General features: G+C 51.1%; 1 protein-coding gene across 1 annotated transcript in view; it reads left to right on the top strand.

The window, feature by feature from the left end:
• Positions 1–4,717: 4,717 nt before the first annotated feature.
• Positions 4,718–24,236, top strand: part of Gsg1l (GSG1 like) — a 195,192-nt gene continuing 175,673 nt past the window's right edge. Inside the window, exon 1 of the mRNA XM_075972157.1 lies at positions 4,718–5,359. Coding sequence (XP_075828272.1) covers positions 5,035–5,359 — 325 coding nt within the window. The 5' untranslated portion in view covers positions 4,718–5,034. The remainder of the gene's footprint in view (positions 5,360–24,236) is intronic.

Genomic DNA, 24,236 nt, shown 5'->3' with positions numbered 1-24,236 from the left:
TTTTGAGACAGCATCTCACTATGTAGACTGATCTTGAACTAATGACCAACCTGACTTAGCCCCCCAAGTACCAGGAAGCCAGGCAGGTGCCACCAGGCCTAGCTTCCATTCTGTCTTGTTCATGGATACCCTAGCTTAGTCCAAGGACTGAGAGAAACTTCCAGAACATCCAGAGGGGCTCTCTATGAGGGTATTAAGGAACAAGCCAAGGGACCGCTGGTGGGGCACTTGCCTAGAGTACCTGGGCCTGGATTTTATACTGGGCACCACAAACATCCCCACAATGGAGGAGTTTATGCCCCTCACTGTCTAATGAGGTCAGTTCCTTTCTCCCTGGAGACTCTGCCCCCTGGGAGGGAAGCTTTAATTGCATGCAGAGCTCCAGGGCCCCCTCCTCTAGAAACCCTGCCCTGGGTCCCGAGCAGGAGAATGGAGCAGGCATTGGGTTTAGACACTACAAGAGTATCTAAAAACCTCCCCAGTAATTGGCAACTGCCTAATCACTTGCTATAATTAGGAGAGCCTGGAGGCTCAGGGGCTGTTCCGAAGGTTTAGGAATCGGGAAGCTTAGAAGGCAAACAGGCTCGCTGCAGCTAACTCTAAGGAAGAATGGAAATCCACATCCCCTGGGAACACGTCCCTTCAAAGCATATTCATAGTTCCTGAAAAGTACCACTTTCCTTATTAACAGCGGCTAGGTTTCTTTTTTTTTTTCTGGTAAATTTTCTTTTATGTAAAACAAACGTTCAATTCCCACCTGCTTAGCCAGTGAGTTTTCATGAGCTGAACACACCTGGTGTCCGGTCCCCAAAGCTCCCTTGCAGCCTCTCCCAGCCCCCGCTCTCTTCCCAAGGGTAATCATGGTCCTGATACTGAACATGGTAGATGGGGCTGGCAAGATAGCTCAGATGGCAAGGTGTTTGCCACACAAGCATGAGGACCTAATGTCAACCCCTGCACCCATTTAAAAGCCCAGGTATGGTGGTACGTACTAATAATCCTGGGACTCAGGAGGCAGAGACAGGGCAGATCCCAGGGGATGGATGGTCAGCCAGCCTAGCCTAACGTGCAAGTCTCAGGTCCTAGTGAGAGACCTTGTTTCAAAAACTAAGGTGGACGGCTCCTGCGGAATGACACTAGAGGCTGACCTTTGGACTTTGATGAGAATACACACACCCCTATATGTGTGTATTACATATATATGTGTATATATATATGTGTGTATGTACATACATGTACATGCATGTACACACACAAACACAGAGACAGTTGTTTTGGATTCTCATGCTCAATATATATACACATATACACGCGTGTACACACACAAACACAGAGACAGTTGTTCTGGATGCTCATGCTCAAAGGCTCCTGTAGCCAGCAGGGTCCCTGAGTGCTGGGAAGGGGGGGGGGTTCCATGGCTGCTTCGCCTTTTCTACTGGTGTCACCAATGTCTGTCAGGCACTTTTGCAGGCCCAGTGTCTGCAGGTAATTTCATCTTGTAAGAGAAGCCGAAGGCTGTAGTTTTTTGGGGAAATCTTAGATTCTTGAGTGTGGCCAATGAGGAAACGGCACACTGTGGTGCCAACTTCATCCAAGCCAAACCAAACATGTTTCTGGCCTGATTTGGACTGCGGGCTGCCAGCATGGGGGATCTGGAGGCCTTAGGCCCACCAGGGAAACAGGTCTGAAGGTAAAGATCACCGTTTAGAATAAGCCACTAACCCTGGGGGTCAGAGAGGGACAACCAATCACCAGGGCAGCAGGAGTGGAAGCTGAAGCTGGCAGCACCATGAAGGGCACACAGGATGAAACAGGAAGGCCACTGCAGGCAGTGGGAACAGCTTGACCAACATGCAGCCAGGGACCACAAAGGAGTTTGGTGTTGTTGTGGCCGTGGGGAGGTGAGCAGAAGCCAGGGATGTTTGAACCTGTCCTGCAGGTGAGAAAGGGCTGGTCCCTCAGGCAGCGGGTGCAGAGGTGGCAGTTCAGATAAGGCTGGGGCCAGGGGGCTGTTGGCAGGCCTTGGCTATGGCACCAGGTTGAACCTGCACCGGCTCCTGTCTGGGGCCAAGGTCATTGAAGCTGTGATTGTTACCTTTCCCTCTTTGAAATGCAGAGTTTCCAGGCTGCCCTGGAATTCATAATCCTCCTGCCTCAGCCTGTGGGGTTACAGGGTGTGCCACCCTGCCTGGCTGCAGCTCTGTCATTATAAGGTATGAAAATATCTGTTGTATCCACGGGGCTGGCTTATTCCGTGAGAGGCATTTCAGGAAGGCAGACTAGCCTGGGGATGTAGCTCCTCCTACTGGTCTCTACCCTCCCTCTGGTGAAAGATCCAGCAAGCACAAAATCAATTCGAACTTGAATTTTCCCTTGGAGCCCCTGACCTTGCAGATGCCCCTGTCAAACATCCTCACATCCTGGGCTCCGTCCTGCTGGGATGGAACAAATCGTACTGGATCTGCTTTTCAGACCATCTTAGGAGGGACTGGTTGCAGCTCAGTGGTTCAGCATTTGCCTGGTAGACATGGCCCTGGGTTCCATCCCAAGCGTGGCCAAAAGCAAAGAAACAAAAATAAACCCGGAGCTTCCTTGGCCTTTGCACCATCCTGTCTGAGCCTCTGGTATCACTTAGCTACCCCCAGCTGGTCTCCCTGTCCCAATCTTTGTCCACTTGACAGCTGGGGTGTTCTTTTCCTGATTGTTAGATTTGGTCCAGACCCTTTGTAGGACTCCACGTGACCCAGCGAATGACCACATAGATTTCTATTATCTGTCCCTTTCTCCTGTTCCCTTTCTGACCCTTATTCAGGCTGTGCTCCCTCCCCTCACCCCAGGACCATGCAGACTCCTGCCTCAGGCTTCTGCACTGGCCCTTCCTCCCTTGTTAGGAACTTCCCTTCCCTGGCAGAGCCTCCTGGTGCTTCCTTCACCTCCTTTCATGCTTTGCTGCAATGCCAGCTTCCTATGAGACCTTCCTCCAAGCTCCACCCACATCCACACCCCACCACCCCGCTCTTCACCCCTGCTCAGTCTGCCTTGGCCTTATTAATGTCACTCATGTTCTCTCTTCTTCTCTGAGCTGAGCATACAGTGGTTGCTCAGCGAGCAAGAAATTAGGCACTGTAGACAGGATGTCACAGCAGCGCTTCCTCTAGGTGTCACTTAAAAGAGTAGCCCCTGGTACTTTCTCCTCTGGGCTCCCCTTGCTTTGAACCCCCCAGGACATGGTTCCCAGCTTGAAAGGAGTGTGTCCTGCTAGGTGGACATGACTGAGTCTCAAGGCCAAAGACCTGTCATGTCAGCACACATCCCAGGCCAGGATTTAAATGTGGACAGGCTCAGATGACACACACTGTATACCTGGCGAGGGCAACAGGTTCCTTGTGGTCGTTAATCCACATTACCCAATACTGGATGGCACCATTGTGATCCAGAAGTTCTCCCTCTGAAAATAGTTGGAAACTCCTTGCTTGGGGCTGGAAAGGGGCTCTGAGAAACAAGTGCAGGGTTCCCCTGGCCACCCTCACCCCAGTTTCTACCAGAGATATTGCCCACAATGCTTTAGTCTCTCCTGCCCCCAGGCAGAGTGGCAGCAGCTGGCAGTGCGTGGAGCTCACCCACAGGAGTAAGGCAATTCATAATCTGTTAACCTTGAATTCTGCAAAGCCTGCCACTCGGCAAGCTGGGGGTGGCTGGAGTCATTCTCGGCTTGGGCAGAATTCAAATTAGCTCCTGCAATCAATGTGCAATTAATGCTTGCACACCCTGGGCATCTAGGCACTGTGCCCCATGCAGTGGGAAGAGCGAAGGGTGTAGCTTATCATGTTGGAGGCAGAGGTGGAGATGGGGGTGCTCACAGATGAGCAATCCTAGTTTGCGAAAGAGATGCTAAAAAGGTCTGAGTTTCATCAAGTCCTTGGCCCAGATATTGCTAACCATGTCAGCATTTACTGAGTGCCTACTGTGTGCCAGGTACCCTTCCCACCCTGACTCTGGGGAACAGTCTTCCCTTCTTATAGATACAGAAATTGAGGGTCAGATAGAGCAAGTGTCTTGTTCAAAGTCACACAGCTGGTCGAGACCTAGACTTACCAGACTCCAAAATCAGGATGCTTGACTAACCCTGCCCAACCAGTTTTAAACCTTCAGCATTCACAGGCCCTTCAGGGCACCCTTTTTGGTGACCAAAACCTTCTGTCCTTTTTGTGACCTCCTGGGTCATGCTGTTTGTTCTGGATCTCTGGTGTGGCCAGCCTGGATGGGGAAGGCCTGTGTGTTACATCCTACCTACACTTGGCCTCTTCTGTAGGTTGCTGCTTTGCAAGCGTTCTGCCCTCTGGTGTGATAACAGGGAGCCTGTGAGTGGGGATTGGTCTCAGACATCAAAGGTTACCAGGGGCTAGCCTTTCAAACGTCGTGGCTCTGCACCCCCAGGCCTCCAGGGTCTTCCAGCTTTTGCAGAGGCTTCTTATAGCCTGAATGCCCTGCCCTCCGGGTCTCTACGGGGACCCACAGACGCTGTCTTGTGGCTCAGCTGGTGGGGCTCTGGGTCCGGGGTAAGAGATCTTGTCCCGCCTTGAGTGTTTGCGCCACATTCCCGTGGGCTCCTGTGGGAGCGCCTTGACTGGGATCTCTCACTTGTCCCTCTCCACTCCTGCGCGGCTCTGTCCCCCGCCCGCGCCCAGTGTGGCGCGCCCCCTCTCCGAGCGAGCGCGGGCGGGCGCTGAACAGTGTCGCCGACCGCCTGCAGGTGTCTCCCCACGGAGGGGCGCGCGTCCCTGCGCCGTGGCCGCTGCCAGGCGCCAGCGGCTGCTTGCCGAGGCGCACTCGCGCTCCGGGCTCCGGGCGCGCTGGTCCGCTCCACTCCGCAGCCCCGACCGCCCTGCGTCCCCGTCTTCCCGCGTCTCCGCCAGGGGCCATGGGCCTGTGCCGCGAGCGCCATCGCCGACCGCAGGCACCCGAACCCCGGGGCGGGCGCTGACGCGGGCGCCGCTGCCAACTTCGCACGGAGCTGCGGGCGGCGCGGGAGGCATGAAGACCAGCCGCCGCGGCCGAGCGCTCCTGGCCGTGGCCTTGAACCTGCTGGCGCTACTCTTCGCCACCACCGCCTTCCTTACCACGTACTGGTGCCAGGGCACGCAGCGGGTGCCCAAGCCGGGCTGCGGCCAGGGCGGCGGCGCCAACTGCCCCAACTCGGGCGCCAACGCCACCGCCAACAGCACAGCCGCCCCCGCCGCTGCCGCCGCCAGCCCGGCCGGTTCGCCCTACAGCTGGGAGGCGGGCGACGAGCGCTTCCAGCTGCGCCACTTCCACACCGGCATCTGGTACTCGTGTGAGGAGGAGCTCGGTGGCCCGGGTGAGTGCTGGCACGGGGCTCCCCCGGGACGCGCTCCCGCAGGTCCCGGGCCGGGAGGTGGCGCGTCCGGGTCCCTCGCGCGCACCCTGGCTGCGGGTCCCAGGGCGCGCGGTCCCTCCCCGGCCTGAAGTAATTTCCTCGAGCGCCCCCTCTCCTTGCTCCCATCCGCCTCGTCGCGGCCCTGGAGGGGACGGTGGGGGCCAGGGAACCTCTGCTAGGAGTGACCCCTCCCACCGCAGATCCACGGAGCCAGAAACCTAAGGGTTCTGCTACTCCTGTCTCCAAGCTGAACCTTTACCACAGGGCTGGGGAAAACAGGGAGTAAGGGGAGCCCGATGGGCACCCCTATTGCCACAAGCCAGGGAGTCCTCAGTATCCTGGAGCTCTCCTGGGGATGGATGCCCTGGGAGGGAAGAGAGGCAGGCGGGAAAACAGGGACAGCTCTGGGCCCGGGGGCTTGAGAATCCAAGAAGTCTTGGCTCAATATAAGGCTTTTTCTGAATTAGGGAAGGGTGCTAGCTTTTCGGAAAGTATGCAGAACCCTTTTATTCCCCACACTCAGGCAGCCAGGGCTGAAGTGAATACCCGCGACGCTGGCAGCAAGGCTGGAGTGCTCAGGGGACTTCTGTCTGACAGGGGACTGTGCCATATGGTGGGTGGTACTGGCTGTAGACTCAGCCCACATCTTGTCCGCAGTAAGCTACTGTCCTGGCAGGACCCATGTGGAAGCACTGTCTCCGCTTTTGGTTAGCTTTACCTTCACCACACTCGGCATAGCCTGAAATTTCCCGGACCAGTCTTTAGTTACTAGGATATATGTCCCCTTTCCCCTTAAGATGTCACTCTTGTTAGGACTTTGCTGTGTGTCCCGTCCTCCCCACCCCCACACTTCTGTGTATTGCCAATAAATATTTGCAGTGTGATATGCAAAATGGAAGTGTTGGGTGGGATCTAAGGCAGAGGGGACTGGAGGGATCCTGTGTTGCCTGCTGGGCCTTGAGGGAGATGGAGGTGGGCAGGCCACTGAACTTCGCTGTCACTGAGCATGCTGACTTTTTGCCAAAGACATAAGCTATTTGGACAGGACTTGAGGTTTCAATTTGGCATGGGAATGGCCATGGATCCCCCTCCAACTGCAGCTCTTCCTGAGATCTGGGAGGTCCTGCCTAGGGACAGGCCACCTCGCAATGCCTAGATGGACCTTGTCCCTGGCAGCCTGAACTACTCTGTCCCTGCCTCTCTAGTGTGTCTGGGCTCTCAGTGGATGGTTTGATGGTTCTCCTGAAAGCTGTGGCTCAAAGCTCTGTAGTTCATTCCTCGCTCCATGCTTGATGTCCAAACTTGGCTGCTGTGTTTAAAAATTATTAACAGAAACATATTCAAAGCAATGTTAGCCCCTGGCATTTTGAGCGTCAGGCTCTGCTAAAGTTGTCACCTGTGGAATCTTGTTACATCTGTGTCACCTGTGGAATTATTGTTCCCGCCTCTGGGCCAGGCAGCCACTTGTGGGAGGCCCATTTTTCAGATGAGGAACTTGAGGCTCGGGGGGGGGTTGATGAAGGAGCTTGAATTGTCTTCTTGGTGGTTAGGGAATAACCAGAGAAGTGATGGAGAAGGGGCTCTGTGCATTTGGGGTCCTGAGACAGGGGTGCTTATGGCCAGCACGAGACCTTCACCCCCAACCTTAGTCAAAATGCCCCTGGGTGACCTGCTGGGTGGAGAAAACCCAACTACCTTTTTCTCTTGATTTCTGTTGGCTACACTTGCTCCTCCCAGAAAAACCACAGTTTTCCTCCCCCTGAGCTTGTCAAATAGTTGCTGGTGGGAAATTTGGGAGGTCAAAGGTCATTCAGATGGGTCTCCCTCGCCTGCTGCTGCGCACAGCCCCCAGATCTCGCCTTCATCACTGAGCTCCAAAGGGTGTCAGGGAGTACCTGGCCTCAAAGTTTTGTTGCCATGACAACCTGTCTTCTGGGTTCCGTGATGATTTTCTTTTCTTTTTTTTCCTCCAAGAGGGAAAACATCCCAACAAGGCCTGAGCAAATTGGGCCCTACTCTCCCTTGCTGGCTCTGCAGCCAGGGAAGGCCTGGCTCCCCATCCGTGCAGCTGGGGGCACTCTGGTGGGGCTTCAGTTTGGAGATCCACCCTGGCTCACCAGATGCTCAGAGGCCCGCCCCCTCGCTCCCCAGCCCTGCTGTTCTTGTCTCTCTACTCCTGGACACCTGTGTGGGGACATCTAAGGCCCCCTTTCCCACAGATGACTCTCCAGCCTACCCTGAACAGACACACAGTCAACAGCCCCAGTACAAAGGGCTCTCTTCTCCTCCCTCCAAGAGAAGGCATGGGCATCCTTGCATGCAGCCAGAGGAGAGCAGCCCTGAACAGAGTCTCCAGTCCCTTGCTGCAAATTAGATTTTTTTACTGAATTTGATATTTAGAAGAGCTGGGAGGAGCGTGGAGGTGGGGCAAGGTCCCGGCTCGGAACTTCTGCTGACTGTTGCCTATGTGATGTGTGGACCTCTGCCCTGTGTGTGTGTGACCTGAGGATAGGGGTGTCTCAGAAAACCCAAGGTCATGGCATCAGGGGCCTGCAATGCAAGGCTGGCTGAGTGGCACTGGAGAGAGAAAAAGGGGCAGGCACTGGGGGAGCAGGCGGTGTGCAGGACTCTGCAGGCAGCTCCAAAGCGGAAGCAGAGACCCTGGACCTGTTGATTTATACAGCCTGACTCTGGGCTCAATCTGCCCTGTGTGGGGTGGGGGATGGATGGATCTCCCTCTTGCTACCGTGGGACTGTGTCCAGAGCCTCTGCTTGCCACCTTGCAGATGGGGAGAGGAGCAGCTCGCCCCACCCCAGGCACAGGGCTCAGTGACAGCAGGGGGACTGAGCACTTCACACACCAGCCTTACTTCTCCTTCTCTGGTCTGAGCCACTGCATCTAAGCCCATGGACACTGCCCATTCCTCAGACCCTTCCCACAGTCCCTGGCACCCAGTCACGAAGGCCCTAGACTACTACACCACATCTCAGAATGCCTCCCTTGCAGTCCCTGAGTCTACACTCCAGGCATACTGGCTTTTACCACAGCAGGCTGCCACAGCTCTACCAACCTTTGTACATGCACCCAAGAGCAGGATTCCAGTCTGCTCAGACACTCCCGTTCACCTGACAGAAATAGACCCTACCTTATGTTTTCTACATGCACTTTGTTTGTTTGTTTGTTTGTTTTTCTGGGTTCTGATCATCGGCCTTATGTCCACCATTAGTCAACAGCTCTTGTTCATTCTGTTGGTGAACTCAGGGGTTGATGCCTAGAATTTTCTTTAAAGATTTACTTATTTTTATTTTATGTATGTGAGTGTTTTGGCTGCATATGTCTCTGCACCACAGAAGTGCCTATTGAGGCCAGAAGAGGGTGTCAGGTCCCCTGGAACTGGAGTTACAGACAGTCGTGAGCTGCCACGTAGGTGCTGAGAATTGAACCCATGTCCTTGGGAAGAACAGCCAGTGCTCAAAACCACTGAAACATCTCTCTAGCCCCTGGAGTTGACTCTTGTCTGTGCTTTCTGTCGTCCTATATGGTGCTTGGGTGGCGGTGCACAGTAGGTGTTCAACAGAACTTTGTGGAATGTGTATTCGTTGGTGTTACTGACTCTTGGGATCAGTTCTTCCAGGCCCAAGTTGCTTCTTGCAGGGTGACGCACACTTGTCAGCGCAGGGGCTACCACACACTCCCTAGAGGAGGCATGAGTCCAGACCCTTGCGATGCCCCTCCATCCCCTGCGAGGTTGCCAGTGCTTAAGACTGAGTGAGTGTCCACTAGACAGGTTTCTTACTGGGAGTGTGGAAGGGTGGACTTGGGCTTTGAAAGGCAACATAGCCATCAGCAAGTGTGACCTCCTCTTGTCCTCATAGCAACAGGTGCTCTGGCCATTCCTTCTCCAGCTGGGACATTGAGAGGCACAGTGACTTGCCCAAGGCCATGTATCTAGCAAGTGGCCGAGCTGGGATGTGAACCCAAACAGGAGGTCCAGTGTGTGTCCTTCCCTCACCCTCTTCACTCCATTGTATGCCTCGTAACCCACCTCCCATTCAGTCAGCCTCCCCAGGCTCCTCCCACCAGCCTCTCTTCAGCACTATGCCAGGAGTCACAACTCCTGGGTCTGAGCCCAGACTCTGCTGCCAGCTTGCTAAGTGGCTTTGGAAGTCACACCCCTTTCCTGTGTCTCTTTGCTGTTTCTTTGCTTGGGTATAAAAAGAACATTTGGTGTTGATTTCTGCTGTGTGACACAGGGGCCAGAGTGCTGTTGTTAAGGCCACAGGCTTTAGAAGCAGTGGTTCTAGTCCCCGCCTCGCCTCTTACCTGCTGTGTGACCTTAGGTGGCAGTTTGTTTTCTCTGAGCTTCAGTTTCCTTGGCTAGAGCAGAAGGAGCACCCTTGACCTCATGGTTGAATCACCGGGTTTAACCAGGATTCAGGCAAACATCCTTTCTGTGGTTCAACCTGGTATGAGAAGCCGCAGGCCAGCAGTGAGGGGCATGTCCAACTTCAGTATCTTGCGGTGTCTTAGCCCGCATCTGGAAATGGAGGCAGCTCACAGAACCACCTGGACTTGGGGCAGATCTGTGTTCACTGGACTGGGGTCCTACTGGGGCATCTACAGTTTGCCCTACCCACCCTCCTACCACACTACAGATAAACACAACAGTTCCAAAGCTCAGGCCCCTAACCCTGAAATCCCACAGGACAACCTCCCCATCACACCTCATGTCAGAACCTCTGGTGTCCTGTCCACTCTTCCATGGCCAGCTCAGTCTGACCTCATCCTGTGATACTGACCGAGTCTCTCCTGGGTCCAACTGCACCTGGCTTGTATCTTGGGAACTATTAAGCCAACAACCAAAGGGACTCTGTTAGATCCAAGCTGGGTTGCCTCCAATGCCTTCCATCTGACTGGGAGCTTAGCTGGATACTCCAGTGTTTTTGAGGTTCTCAGGACCCTGCCGGACCTTTCTGGCCTCCTTTCTTGGCTCTTTGTCCTACTATACCAGCCCCCTTGCTAGTTATCCAACAAACTCAGGCGCTCCTGTCTCAGGGCTCTTACACTGACTGAACCTAGTGTCTGGGCATGCACCCAGCCAAAAGCAGTTTCTGTTCTTGCTGTGGCACCTTTCCTTTCTGGATCGTTCTGTTGAGTCGGTGACCCCTGCTCATCCCTGCCTCTCTCTCTGTTCCCTGCTGCTCTGAAAGCTGTTTGTCTATGGCATTTTGCTTTCGTTTCTCTTTTCATTGCCTTCCTCTTCCGCTGGGACGCTATCTCTGTGGGGACACAGATTTGGACTGCTGCCACTCAGCAAGGGACAGTGGGATCTTGTTGAATGTGTTGGGGACCTCGTATCACCTCAGGCCAGACTGCTCTGTGCTGTTGTTCACAGGGACTTATCTTAACCTTTTCTTCCCTTGATTCCCCTACTCCAGAAAAGTCTAGGGGACCCGAGGAGCCAAAGGGGCTGGTGTTGCTATTTACTAAATTTGAGGGTGCTGTACCTCTGACCTCTGTAACGCTTATGGGACATGGTGGGGGATTACACTGATGCCGGGTGACAGACTGATGTGAAGGAAGACACCATTGTTGCTCTGAGGAGAGCCCCAGACCTGGGTTTACCTGCTGCCTGAGTAGTAACATTGGTATCCTTGTCTGACCAGCCCAGGACCCCCTGCAGCCTGCATAATCTCTTGATTCAACCCTGCTTCTCCAGTCCCACTTCTGGCAGCCTGCATAATCTCTTGATTCAACCCTGCTTCTCCAGTCCCACTTCTGCTCACTGATGACCTAAAGTTCCCAGGTGCCACTAACTTCTCCCAGGCTTAGGGCCTTTGCTTGGGCAAGTCCCTCAGCTGGCATTCACTCCTCTGTTCACTGTCCTTGGAGGTCCCACCCCCAGCCTCACCAACCACTGCCTCCTTTAGTCAGTCTCACTTCACTGAAATGATTTGCTGATTTCTGGACACTTTTATAGTTTGTGTTGCTATTTGATTGCTTGTTTATCGACACATTGTCTCACTGTGTAACCCTGGCTGGTCTGGAACTTGCTATGTAGACCAGGTCTGCAGCCAATTCAAGGAGCTCCACCTGCCTCTGCTGGGCCAAAGATGGGTGCCGTCATGCCCAGCTGCAAGTTGATACTTTTTATCTCTAGTCCTAACGTGCTCAAGTGAGCATCTGCAGAGCAGAGACCAGACCTCACTGTCCTAAGGTCTGGGGTCCTCTGGAAGTGTATGTCCTGTGGGTAGGAGATGACCATTGCTTGGCCAGGTTCTCAGGTCCAGGGATGGGTTGGCCTGGGTGGGAATGCTGGTGGGGGTGGGTACAGCCCTGAGCAGAGCTTTTCATAAATCCTTCCTGGTTGTCAGGGGAAGCTGGGGTTTTGCTACTTCTCTGGGAAGCAGGGCCAGCAGTGAGGCCATTTGTGTCACTTCCTTCCCGTGCTTCTTCACTGCCTTCTGTCTGCCACAGTGGGAGTCCAGGATCTGTCTAGGAACAGTTTGCGTAGGCCAAAGATTGATACAGCCCTGCCTGCTGCCTTTCCGCTACAGATGGTGGCAATGGGGTCCAGATGTGGAGGTGGCTACTCACACCGTCCAAGCTTGCCATTTGGGGGGATTTGACTGTGAGTGCAGGGCTCCTGATGGTGGTGTGTTGGTTGGGTTTGTCAAGTTGACATAAACTAGTGTCTGATGGAAAGAGGGAACTTCAGTTGAGAAAGTGCTGCCATCAGATTGGCTTGTAGGCAAGCCTGTGAAGCATCTTTTTTTTTTTTTTTTTTTTTTTTTTTTTGATTTTTGAGACAGGGTTTCTCTTAGCTTTTTGGTTCCTGTCCTGGAACTAGCTCTTCTAGACCAGGCTGGCCTCGAACTCCTAGAGACCTGCCTGCCTCTGCCTCCCGAGTGCTGGGATTAAAGGCGTGGCCACCACTGCCCGGCTTGAAGCATCTTCTTCTCTCCCATCTCCTCTTCCTTCCCTCCCTCCCTCCCTCCAGCCCTTCCTTCCTTCCTTTCTTTCTTAATGGTTTATATGGAAGAACCTAGCCAATTGTGGGTGGTGTTCCTGGACTGTATAATAAAGCACACTGAGCAAGCCATGGAGAGCAAACCAGTACAAAGTCTTCCTCCACAACCTCTGCTTCAGGTCCATCTCCAGGTTCCCACCCTGAGTCTCTGCCCTGACTTCCCTTCAAGATGGGCTCTAAGCTGCAAGGTGAAATAAAGTCCCCCCCCAGGTTGCTTTTGGTCGTGGTGTTTATCACAGCAAGAGGAAGCTAACTAGGATGCGGTCACAGGATAAGGAATCCTACTGGACTTTAAGTGGAGCTGGGAGAGAGTGCCGTGGCTCTTGTCCTGTGTTTCAGCTTCCCAGGGTCAGTGCAGCCATAGAGAAGGAAGGAAGACAGGGGCACAGTGGGGGTGGGGATTGCAGGCAGAGTCTGAGAGGGACACAGAGCAAGGCTGAGGCAGAAATGGGAAGCAAAAGGGGCAGACAGAGTCAGAACCAGATGAAACCAAATAAATAGGAAAGGAAACGCAAGGAGACAGCTGCTAGCATGCTCCCCATACACAGGCACACAGGCACACCCCCAGATGTTCGCAGGCACACTCGTGCACACACACACACATGTACACACTTGTACATGATCACATTCACACACACTCATGCACACACAACCTATTCGTACATGTGTACACCCATAGCCTATGCATCCATGAGCATCTGTACACAAATATCTATACATATCATGCTCACACATGCTTTCACACACATGCATACTCATGCATATATCTACATGTCTCCATTTATGCACACATACTTCTGTGTTCTCATATACCTACCCACCAGCACACATATTACCCATGCATCTGTATACCCATCTGTATACATGTCTACACCTGAACACACATGCCCCACGCATACCTACACATGCACAAACATATCTCTACACCTAACACACACAAACATAGCACACCATGTCATCACTTGCACATACACACCCATGGGTGTGCAGGCTTCTCTGCAGTGTGCAAACATAGAAGCTTTCTGTTTACCCCAGGAGTAGGGGGGCTGAGCTGAATTCATGGAGGTTCTGTTTCTGATCTGTGGAGGAGCTTCCACGCTGGTGTCTATCGCGGCACTGGGCCCCTTCAGTGAATAAATCCAAAGGGTCGGAAGTTCCGTGGCTTTCAAACCTAGTTTGGTTTTCCCTCTGCTAATGAGGACTCAAGGGCTTCTGCCCAAATATGAGCCTTCACTTGCTGCCGAGTTCTTCCCGACCCATAAATGCTTTCCAAACTTGCCCTTCTTTGTAACAAGACTTATTGGGAGGATTTTTGTCTCCCATGATATTTACTCCTTCATTTATTTGTTCATCCACTCACTCACCCATTCACTCACTCATTTGTTCATTCATTCATTCATTCATTCATTCATTCATTCATTCATCCTACCGTGCAGCTACCCTGAGCCAAGTCCTCTCTTGGATACCAGGAATGCTTAGAGACCTGGTGAAGCAAGGCCCTTGAGGAACTTATAGTTCTGTGGTGAGATAGGCAGATCATAAAATCAGGGGAATCAACAGTTTCGCAGACTCTGTGGTCTGGAAGCATTGAGGCAGCTTTGGGTAAACTCGGATACTCTGACAAGGTAGGGTTCCGGAGCAGGTTAGCTTAGTTGTTTTTAATCCAGTCTCACTGTGTCAGGCTGGCCCTGAGCTTGCAGTCCTTTGGTCTAGCCTCCCCAGTGCTGGGATTGCAGGTTGCCTGGGATAGCCCCAGTAGCATGAACTCGTCTGTCGTGGTGGGGCTAGTCTGTCTTCTACTCCTTGACTCACACTTTACTGGGTTGTGTTTTCTTAGAAGATTATTTTTTCAGCTGGAGGTTCACGTGTATTGCCTAGATGTTAGAATGGAGAGGGAAAATGCCAGCTTTTCCGTGAACTTCTGGTCTTCAGCTCATGCAAGCATGAGTTTTTCTTTCCTCCTGGTTTGTCTTGTGAGAGCGGCTGAGGTGTGGCCCAACCCTAACCATTTGCTGCTTCCCACCCCTTGCAGCCTAAAAGGTGGATAGTCTCTGGCTGCTCCCCCCCCCCCCGCCTTTCTCTTCATGAGTCAGGATTCTTGGATTTTTCTGTTCCTTTTGACTATATTTTCTTTGATACCTGATCATTTTCCTCTGGCCATCTTTCCCAAGGTTTGCTTTGTTAATATTTTCAAGTTGAAAATTTTGTTTCCGTAGTTAGAAATGATGGGTGCATTTTATTGCTTGGAGTTTGCCTTTGAGTATCATCACTTTGGCCACGTCCCATGGGTTCCGAGAGGCAGCGTCTTTGAAACGGTTTTGTACAACTTCGACAGTTGCAATTTTGCTTGGCAAGTTCGGAAATTTTAGCTTTGTTACTTCTGTATCCAAGCATAAGTTAGTAAAGTGTTTACAAATTTCCCAGGGCTTTGTCTTGCTTGCCTGTATTTCCGCCATTAATTTTTAATTAACTGAGTTATAGAAAAGGTGGGCAGGACAGTTTCCTGCATATACATTTGCCTATGTGTGTTGATGGGAAGCGTTTTATGGGAAACAGCAGGTGGAGTCCCTAAGTGTATTTTAAAGCAGCTGCATACAGAGTATTATGTACAGACTCCAGAGCTTGAGAGGTGGCTCAGAAGTTAAGAGTATGCACTTCACAGTTATGAACACTGGGATCCAGACAAGCCTGCTGTGGTTCCACACACGCCTGTGACCTCAGCATTGGGGAGAGTGGAGACAGGAAGTCAATGACCTCCCCCCACCAAACTACAAGCTCCAGGTTCAGAGAGAGATCTTGCCTCAAAGGAATAAGGTAGGCAGTGAGAGAGGACACCTGACACCCTCCCCTGGCTTCTGGGCTTGTGTGCATCTATACAAATACACGTGCGTGAGTTTTTAAACACACACATATACACACACACTCATGAGCACACTGCTGTCTTTGCACACATGCATACACTCACAAACACACTGCTGTCTGTCTATCTTTGCTCCTTGGGTCTCCCACCAGCTGGATGAATCAGGCCATGCTTTCTCTGCAGCAAGGCTCTCCGTCCTCGCTTGCCTCTGGGATGGTTTGGTTTTTTATTGAGTCCGAGTCTATGTTATTCATCACGAGGAAATTCATGGCAGTTATATTTTCGTTGTGGAATTGTGGAATTGATCTTTTCTCCAGATAAAATGGCTGTGCTCCCTAGTGAACGCTTTCTCCTCTGCCTACTGTTTTTCATACTTGAGCCTGGCTGTCTTCCGTCACATCCCTTTGGCATTTCACTCTCTGCTGTGCTTTCTCTTTTCCATGTCTTCCCGTCAGGCCGAGATACAGACCGTGTTTCTTGGCATACTCGGAGGGTCTTTACCTCTTAACACTGGACTCCATCACAAATCCATTAGTTTTCACTTTTCTTTTCTTTTTTTAAATATTTATTTATTTATTATGTATACAATATTCTGTCTGCATGTATGCCTGCAGGCCAGAAGAGGGCATCAGATCTCATTACAGATGGTTGTGGGCCACCATGTGGTTGCCGGGAATTGAACTCAGGACCTTTGGAAGAGCAAGCAGTGCTCTTAACCACTGAGCCATTTCTCCAGCCCCTCACTTTTCTTTTAATTAAAATATTTATATGTGTGTATGGTGTGTGTGTATAGTGTGTGTGTGTATGGTGTGTGTGTATGGTGTGTGTGTGTGTGTGTGTGTGTATGGTGTATGTGTGTATGGTGTGTGTGTATGGTGTGTGTGTATGGTGTGTGTGTATGGTGTGTGTATGGTGTGATGGTGTGTGTGTGTGTGGTGTATGTGTGTGTATGGTGTGTGTGTGTATGGTGTATGTGTGTGTGTGTATGGTGTATGTGTGTATGGTGTGTGTGTGTATGGTGTATGTGTGTGTGTGTATGGTGTATGTGTGTATGGTGTGTGTGTGTATGGTGTGTGTGTGTATGGTGTGTGTGTGTATGGTGTGTGTGTGTATGGTGTGTGTGTGTGTATGGTGTGTGTGTGTATGGTGTGTGTGTGTGTGGTGTATGTGTGTGTATGGTGTGTGTGTATGGTGTATGTGTGTGTGTGTATGGTGTATGTGTGTATGGTGTGTGTGTGTATGGTGTGTGTGTGTATGGTGTGTGTGTGTGTGTATGGTGTGTGTGTGTATGGTGTGTGTGTGTGGTGTGTGTGTGTGGTGTGTGTGTGTATGGTGTGTGTGTGTATGGTGTGTGTGTGTGTGTATGGTGTGTGTGTGTATGGTGTGTGTGTGTATGGTGTATGTGTGTGTGTGTGTGGTGTATGTGTGTGTATGGTGTGTGTGTGTGTATGGTGTATGTGTGTGTGTATGGTGTATGTGTGTGTGTATGGTGTATGTGTGTATGGTGTGTGTGTGTATGGTGTGTGTATGGTGTGTGTGTGTATGGTGTGTGTGTATGGTGTGTGTGTGTGCAGCAATGTGCCAGTCAGAGAACAGCTCTGTGGAGTTGGCTCTCTCTTTCACCTTTGCCCATGTTCCCGGGACTAGACGAGGTTACCAGGTTTACACAGCAGTACATCTTGCTGGACTCCCTTCTCTATTTTGGTCAAGTGCTTTCAGTCCATAATTCTTTAAACTTTTTTTTTCTGAGACAGGGTTTTACTGTGCAGCCCTAACTGACATGGAACTCGCAGAGATCTACCTGCCTCTTCCTCCCTGGTGCTAGGACTAAAGGTGTGGGCCACCATTATCAGCAACATTTTATTTTCTAATATTCAACTATATGGGTTCTGTTTTTTAAAGATTTATTTTGTTTTTATTCACATGTAGTCACAAATGCGTTCAGGTACCCATGTAGACCAGCAGAGGGCATCAGACCCAATGGAGCTGGCGTGGCAGGCAGTTGTGAACCACTGGAGATTGGTGCTGGGGCATGACCCTGGTCCTCTGGAAGAGCAGCAAGTGCTTTTAGCCACTGAGCCGTCTCTGCAGCCTGTATGGGCTCAATTTTGTTTTTTTACTAATGACTTAACAACATACTGATGTAAATTAAGTTTTTCATACTCGCTAACCCTTCTAACAAGTTAATGTTTTTAAGAATTACGAGGAGCAAATATCCCATTTTTGGTAGGATGAGGACATTAGTTACTTCTGAGTCTATTTATGTTCATAGTTGTGGCAATGATTAAAACTTGATTCTGAGTCTGCATGTTCATCTATCTCCAGTTTCAAGTTCTCTTCGGAAGCTTTCCTCTGGTTTTACTTGTATATTGGTGGGCTTCCATGCCTGGCATTATGAGACGTGGTGGCCACAAGCTGTGTGCCAGTCCCCATGCTGGATGCTGGCCACACTGAGGAAGAAGATGGACTGTGGGTCAGCCTTCCATGGTTGTGGCAAAATGCCTGGCACAAACTACTTAAGAGGAGTGAAGATTTATCTTGATTCATAGTCTCAGGGCTCCACTGTGAATAAGTGCAGGGGGGAGATGTGGAGGGCCGGTGAGCTGCAGACGGGAGACGTGGAGAGCAGGTGAGCTGCAGAGGGGAGACGTGGAGGGTGGGTGTGATGCAGAGGGGAGGCGTGCAGGGCAGGTGTGATGCAGAGGGGAGTCGTGCAGGGCAGGTGAGCTGCAGAGGGGAGATGTGGAGGGCAGGTGTTCTGCAGAGGTGAGGCATGCAGGGCAGATGAGCTGTAGAAGGTGTTTTGCCCTCATCATGCTTGGCACTGCCCAGCTCTTGCTCACCATGTGCCTCCGTAGCCTCTAACTGTAGACATATGTGGTTGTGCCTGCTACATCTGCTGGACGTCAGTCCATGTTTTCTGGCACTTAGGATCAAGGAAATGACTCTGGGCCCAGCAGCCTGTGCTTTATTCCTTGGCAGAAATCAGCTGTTTGCTTTCCCTGAATTCTTGCATGGTTCCCTCACATATATATATGTTTTACTTTTTGAGATAAGGTATTTTGTAGTCCAGGCTAATCCAAAACTCTCTATATAGTGTGAGATGACCTTGAACTCCTGATCTGCCTGCTTCTACCTTCTGAGTGGTGGGATCACAGTTTATACAGTACCACCGTTCTCTGTATGTTAGGCAGGCTCTCTACCAACCAAATTACATCCCCAGCCCCAAAAGACTTTGTTTTGAAGATCTACTGTGTGTGTGTGTGTGTGTGTGTGTGTGTGTGTGTGTGTGAGAGAGAGAGAGAGAGAGAGAGAGAGAGAGAGAGAGAGAGAGAGAGAGAGAGCTGGGAGGTCAGAAGAGGGTATGAAATCCCCCTGGAACTGGAGTTTCCAGGATTTTGGGTAGTTGTGAGCCACCACATGGGTTCTGGGAATGAAAACCCGGATTTCTTCACAAATGCTAAGCGCCCTTAACTGCTGAGTCATCTCTCCAGCCTCAAGTGGTTTAAAAACCTGTCCTGGTGATTATAGATCAGCCCAGAAAGGGTTGGTTGTGATGATGGTGGTGATGACTTAATAGACTCCACTTTCTGGAGCAGCTTTTGGTTTACAGCGAGCTGAGCGCCAGGGCTTAGAGACCTCCTGATTAGCGTAAGCTCCGCTCCCCTACTGCCTGAACCCCACAACCAAAGGGTCTGATTGGTACAGCTGATGGCCCCACCTGGCCATCCCCCAGGCCACAGTTGATGTTGGGTTCTGCTGGGTGCTGTCACCTGTGGCCTTGGACAACTGTGGAAGCCACCATGGCAGCATTTCATGCTGTGGCTTTTCCTGTTTGGGTCATTGCTTGGCTTGTTCCTCCATTTCCCTTCCAACCCTGGCAGCCAGTGATCTTTTCATTGTCTCTATGGCTCGAAACTTCCGGCATGTCACGGAGTTGACACACAGTCTGGAGCCTTTTCAGATTAGCTTTTAGCATTAAGCAATACACACGCAAGTTCCTACATTTCCCTGCATCTCTCCCTCCCTCCTTTTCGCCCTCCTTCCATCCCTTCTGCCCTTCCTTAATCCTTCACCCTTCCTCCCTCCTTCCCTCCCTCCCTCCCTTCCTTCCCCACTTTCTATAGTGTGTGTGAGTGGAACCTAGGCCATCACATATACTAAGCCTCAACCTCAACCTTTCCACATATTTTTCATTATATAGCTTATTTATTTCCTACTAGTTAATGTTCCCCTGTCTGGACACATTGTTTCACCCATGGAAAGACATCTTGTTTGTTTCCAAGGTCAGGTGATAACTATTAGCACGCCCCCTGGAAACATCTGCTCAGGTGGACATATGTATCACCCCCATTAAGTTAACACCAAATAATGCACACTTGGGGGTTCCGAGAAAAGCGTGTTTACTATTGTAGGAAACCGCCCGCTGTCTTTCCTTTTCATTAGCTGCCAACGCCGACTTGAACTTCCTGTTGTTCAAATCCTTCCAGCTTCTGCCGCTGTGGGCACTCTGGGTTTTATGCTTCACACTGTTCCTCTTCCCACCAGGCTCCCCCAGAACAAACCCGCTGACGGGACCTTTGTCTTCCAGAGCGGTCATTTTGTCTCTGACGGTTTTAACAAGGTTTATTCTGGCCTCATTGGTTTGCCTTCCAGATAGGTTCATCCGTTCTTCAGCCTCTGGTGTCTCAACATCTTCAAGAGGTCTCTGGGTCTGAGATGCCTCCCACTTCTCTTTCTTCCTCCCCCTCCCCCCTCTCTCTCCTCCACAGAGTCCCCATGGCCCAGAACTTCCTGTATCTATCAGGCTGGCCTTGAACTCAGAGATCCTTCTGCTTCTGTCTCCCTAGTGCTGGGACCACAGACATTTGCTGCCTCCTGCCCACTTTGCTCTGGGCTCAGAATGTGTCCCTGCCAGACCAGCTGTGAGGCCTCCTGGGAGACTGAGGATCTTGCTTCCTCTGCCCTCACTGCTTTCTGGTGTTCTTTTTTTTTTAAAGATTTATTTATTAATTATGTATACAGTGTTCTGCCTGTGTGCATACGGTGGGTAAGGTGATGTCTCAACCAATGCTAGAGAAGGCTCTAGGCTCTAGTCCCAGCTCCAGATCAGAGAACACATAGCAAAGGAAGGCAAATCCTGGTAGGCTGGAGAATGGTGCACACCTGCCATTCCAGTGCTTGGGAGGCAGAAGCAGGTGGATTTTTGAGTTTGAGGCCAGCCTGGTCTACATGGTGAGACCCTGTATCAAAAAACAAAGAAAGAAAGAAAAAAAGAAAGGAAGGAAGGAAGAGAGAAAAACTAGTTCTGAGGATATGGCTCAGTGGTAGAGTGCTTACTTAGCAAGGCCCTGGCTTCTACTGCCAATAAACAAACAAATAATAAAATAAAATGAATAAAATGAATATAGATAAATGAATTAATTAATCTGTTGTCTGTTCCTGAGTTCTGACCCATCCATTGTCTTCTGGGCATGAGCTAAGTCTCCAAGCTCTGTGGACTAACACTCTGCACTGCTGGAGAGATTGTCCATAGGACCGAGCCTGTGGTTTGCTCCTCAGAGCGTGTCTCTCTGCTCTTTGTGTGTTTCTAGCTCTTTCCGGCCCATCCCCTCCTCATTTGGCTCTCGTTTCGCCTCCCTGGCAGCTCTCCTGGGCTAAATCTGTTCGTATCTCCCAAGCTCCGAGGCTTCTCAGGATTTATATTTTTGTAGGGGCTTGAACACATGCTTTCAGGAATGACTTTGCGCTTCTCACAGTGACTGCGTGCCAGAGGCCCCACTTCACGCCCCACCTGAGCGTGCCAGGCGCTGGTTAGCGCGCCCATTTGCCTCCTCCCTCCTTTCTTTTCTTCCCCCTTCCCTTCCTTCCTCATGCCTTTTTGTTCTATTTTACTTTTTGAGGCAAGGTCTTACTATGTCGGCCAGGCTGATCTTGAACCCTGAGTTCCCTGCCTCCTAAGTACTGAGATCACTGGCATGCAGCCTTCCCCTGGCTCCCTGATTTCTTATCCTCAGATATGAAAGGGTCTCTTTTGGCCTCCTCTTTATTCACAAATGGGTGAGGGGTTCCTCTGGTGGGGTTTTCGTCTTTTCTTCCCCCCTTTCCCTTCACTTCTTTCTTCTAAGTCTGACTCAAGGACTTCATTTCTCTTTTTCTGGGTTTGTTTCCATTCTGCGCCTGCTGACTGCAGGTAGGTCCTCTCCATCTCCCCTCCTGGGGCTTGAGGCTGGGAGAAGGATTGCTACCCTGCTACTGGAGGCAGTCTGTAGATTTGTCTCAACAGAAACTCATGGTGTGAAACTCGAATTCCCAGCATGTATCAGCCGCTCTCCGCAGCTGCTGTTTTACGTTGTCCTTCAGGGTACCAACACAGCAGCCCCCAAACACCATGACTCTCAGTCACGGGCATCATGGATGCCGGGTGGATGGGTCATAGGGATGAACATTGGTTTTGAGCTTCCTTTCCTGTAGGGGGTGCGTGTTGCCTGGACAGACCTAGCAATGTGGAGGTTACGTGGGTGCAATGGGAGGTGGAGTGTGTATAGGGGAGTGTGGGGCCACGGGGCCGTGGCATTTCTTGGTCCTTCCTGGATGCCTCCAGTGACGAGTGGATTTCTGGGAATGTCTTTGTTGTCCAGAACAGACAATTGACCACAGGCCAGTTTCCCAGCAGCTTGCAACCCTGCAGTGCAAGTGAATCTCTGAGCATTGTATGAGAGGTGAACGGGCAGGGCCCCAGGCTTGTCCTAGAGGCTCCATCCTCTGCCGAGGGTAGGGTTTAGTACAGAGAAAGTGTGGGTGGGGGAACACACAGGACCCATAAGCAAGATGAGAGCCAGAACTTCAGCCTGTCCATCTGTTCACTTTCTGATCTCTCACCCCGTGTCTGTAATCAGCTGAGTGTGTACTAGGACCCAGGCAGGCTCTCCGTGCCCCGACAGCACCTTTGTCCCATGGGTGCTGCAGATGAATGGCAGGCAGCAGGGGGTCTGTCCTGTGAGGAAATCTGTGTGACCTTGAGTAAATCATTCTCCCAGATGGTACCCCATTTTACCCATCGATAAAACAAGGTTAAATGTCCAAATATTGCGGGGGATACCCGAGGTCGTTGTCTAGATTGTGATTGGCAATCTGCCCCTGGGACACACAAGGCATGTTTACTGCTATGAAGTCCTTAGAGAACACTTGGGAGACAGAGAGTTTGCCTGGATGTTGCACTGGGTAGAAAGATGTAGGACTGCTGTGTCTGAGTTGCCTCTGAGAGATGCCTCGGTCAGTTGGCTTGCCTCAGCTGGTGGCTGCCGAGCCACCTGCAGGTCTTGAGGCATAGCGGAGTGGCCACAGCCCAGCAGACAAGGCTCTTGCTTCCTGGGGACTCCTCTCAGTAGCTGGAAGGTGCTCGTGTCTGATACTGCAGTCACTACACTTCTGAGTACTGCTGTATGACTGGTGCCATGTTTCTTTCTTTCCTTTTGTACTGAGGATGCACGGATGAACAAGCCAAGGTGTCTGCTCTTAGCAGTCTCCCGGTTTTTCTTGGAGGCAGTGCTGGGTAAGGGAGTGTCTCAGTTCCTGTTCTGATGCTGTGAAAAGACAGCATGCCCAAGACAACTTATAAAAGAAAGCATCTAACATGGGGCTTGCTTACAGCTTCAGAGGGTCAGTCCATGACCATCATGGTGGCAGACAGGCAGGCAGGGGGCTGGAGCAGTAGCTGAGAGCTTACATCTTGGTCCATGAGTTGGAAGAAGAGAAAAGGACTAGGCCTGGCATGATCTTCTGAAACTTCAAAGTCTACCCCTGGTGACACACCTCTTCCAACAAGGCCACACCTTCTCATCCTTTCCAAACAGTTCCACCAACCATGGACCAAGTATTTTAACATGAGCTTACAGGGGCCATTCCTGTTCAAAGAACCACAAAAAGCAAGCATCTAGGCTGGCTCTGGAAGTCCAAAAACACAAAGAAGGAAGATATGTAGGCAGCCAGGTGTAGTACACAGTTGCAGTCCCAGCACTTGGGAGACTGAGGCAGGAGGGTTACCAGTTTGAGGACAGCCTGGACTTCCTAATGAGACCCTGTCTCAAAAATGTAGATAAACTCCAGAGTAGAGGCAACAGGTTGCAGTTTCTCTGGGGCAGCTGAGGCAGGGAGCACTCTGGGGTGATGCCATTTCTCTTGGGTGACTGAGGTAGGGAGCACTCAAGGTGATGGCATTTCTCTTGGATGGCTGAAGCAGGGAGCGTTCTTGGGAGATGGTATTTCTCTTGGGTGGTTGAGGTAGGGGGCACTCTGGGATGATGCCATTTCTCTTGGGTGACCAAGGGAGGGAGCACTCAGGACTGAAGGCAGACATACGTGGGTCACAGTGGTCCAGGCAAGAGAGGCTGGCACCTAGATCCGTGGAGATGGGTGTGAGGAGGGCAATGGAGTAGAAATTGCTCTTCATGAAGACCCTGGAGGCCTCCATGAGCTGATGAAAGAAGCTTAGAAGCTGGGACCCTCAGACACTCAGCTTCATAAACTAGCGGAGACTAGTTTATTCTCATCCTCTGAGAATGAGAAAAATGGGGGAGGGAGATGTGTATGGAGAAAAAGCAGGTGTTTTAATTTTGGACAAAAAATGTATAGACATCTATGTTGACTTCTAGACTGCTGAGAACCAAAGACAGAGTTCATGTGTATTCATGTTCATGTGTGTTCATACACACATGCACATGTTCATGAGCACAGTCAGTGTCTGTGTGTCCATGGTGTTTACATGTTCATGTGTGTATATATACATACATATATATGCATGTATACACATGTCTTTGCATGAGTTCATGGGGTTATGTTTGAATGTACAGGAATGCGTTCACATGTATGTTTATGTATGTATTCACTTGAGTTCATGTGCATATGCACATGCTCACATGTGTTATATATGTATCCATGTGTGTAT

Source organism: Microtus pennsylvanicus, chromosome 5 (genome assembly GCF_037038515.1).
Source record: "Microtus pennsylvanicus isolate mMicPen1 chromosome 5, mMicPen1.hap1, whole genome shotgun sequence".
Classification (NCBI taxonomy): Eukaryota; Metazoa; Chordata; class Mammalia; order Rodentia; family Cricetidae; genus Microtus; species Microtus pennsylvanicus.
Note: the sequence above shows the minus strand (reverse complement) of the source record. Positions and strands in the feature narration are given on the sequence as shown.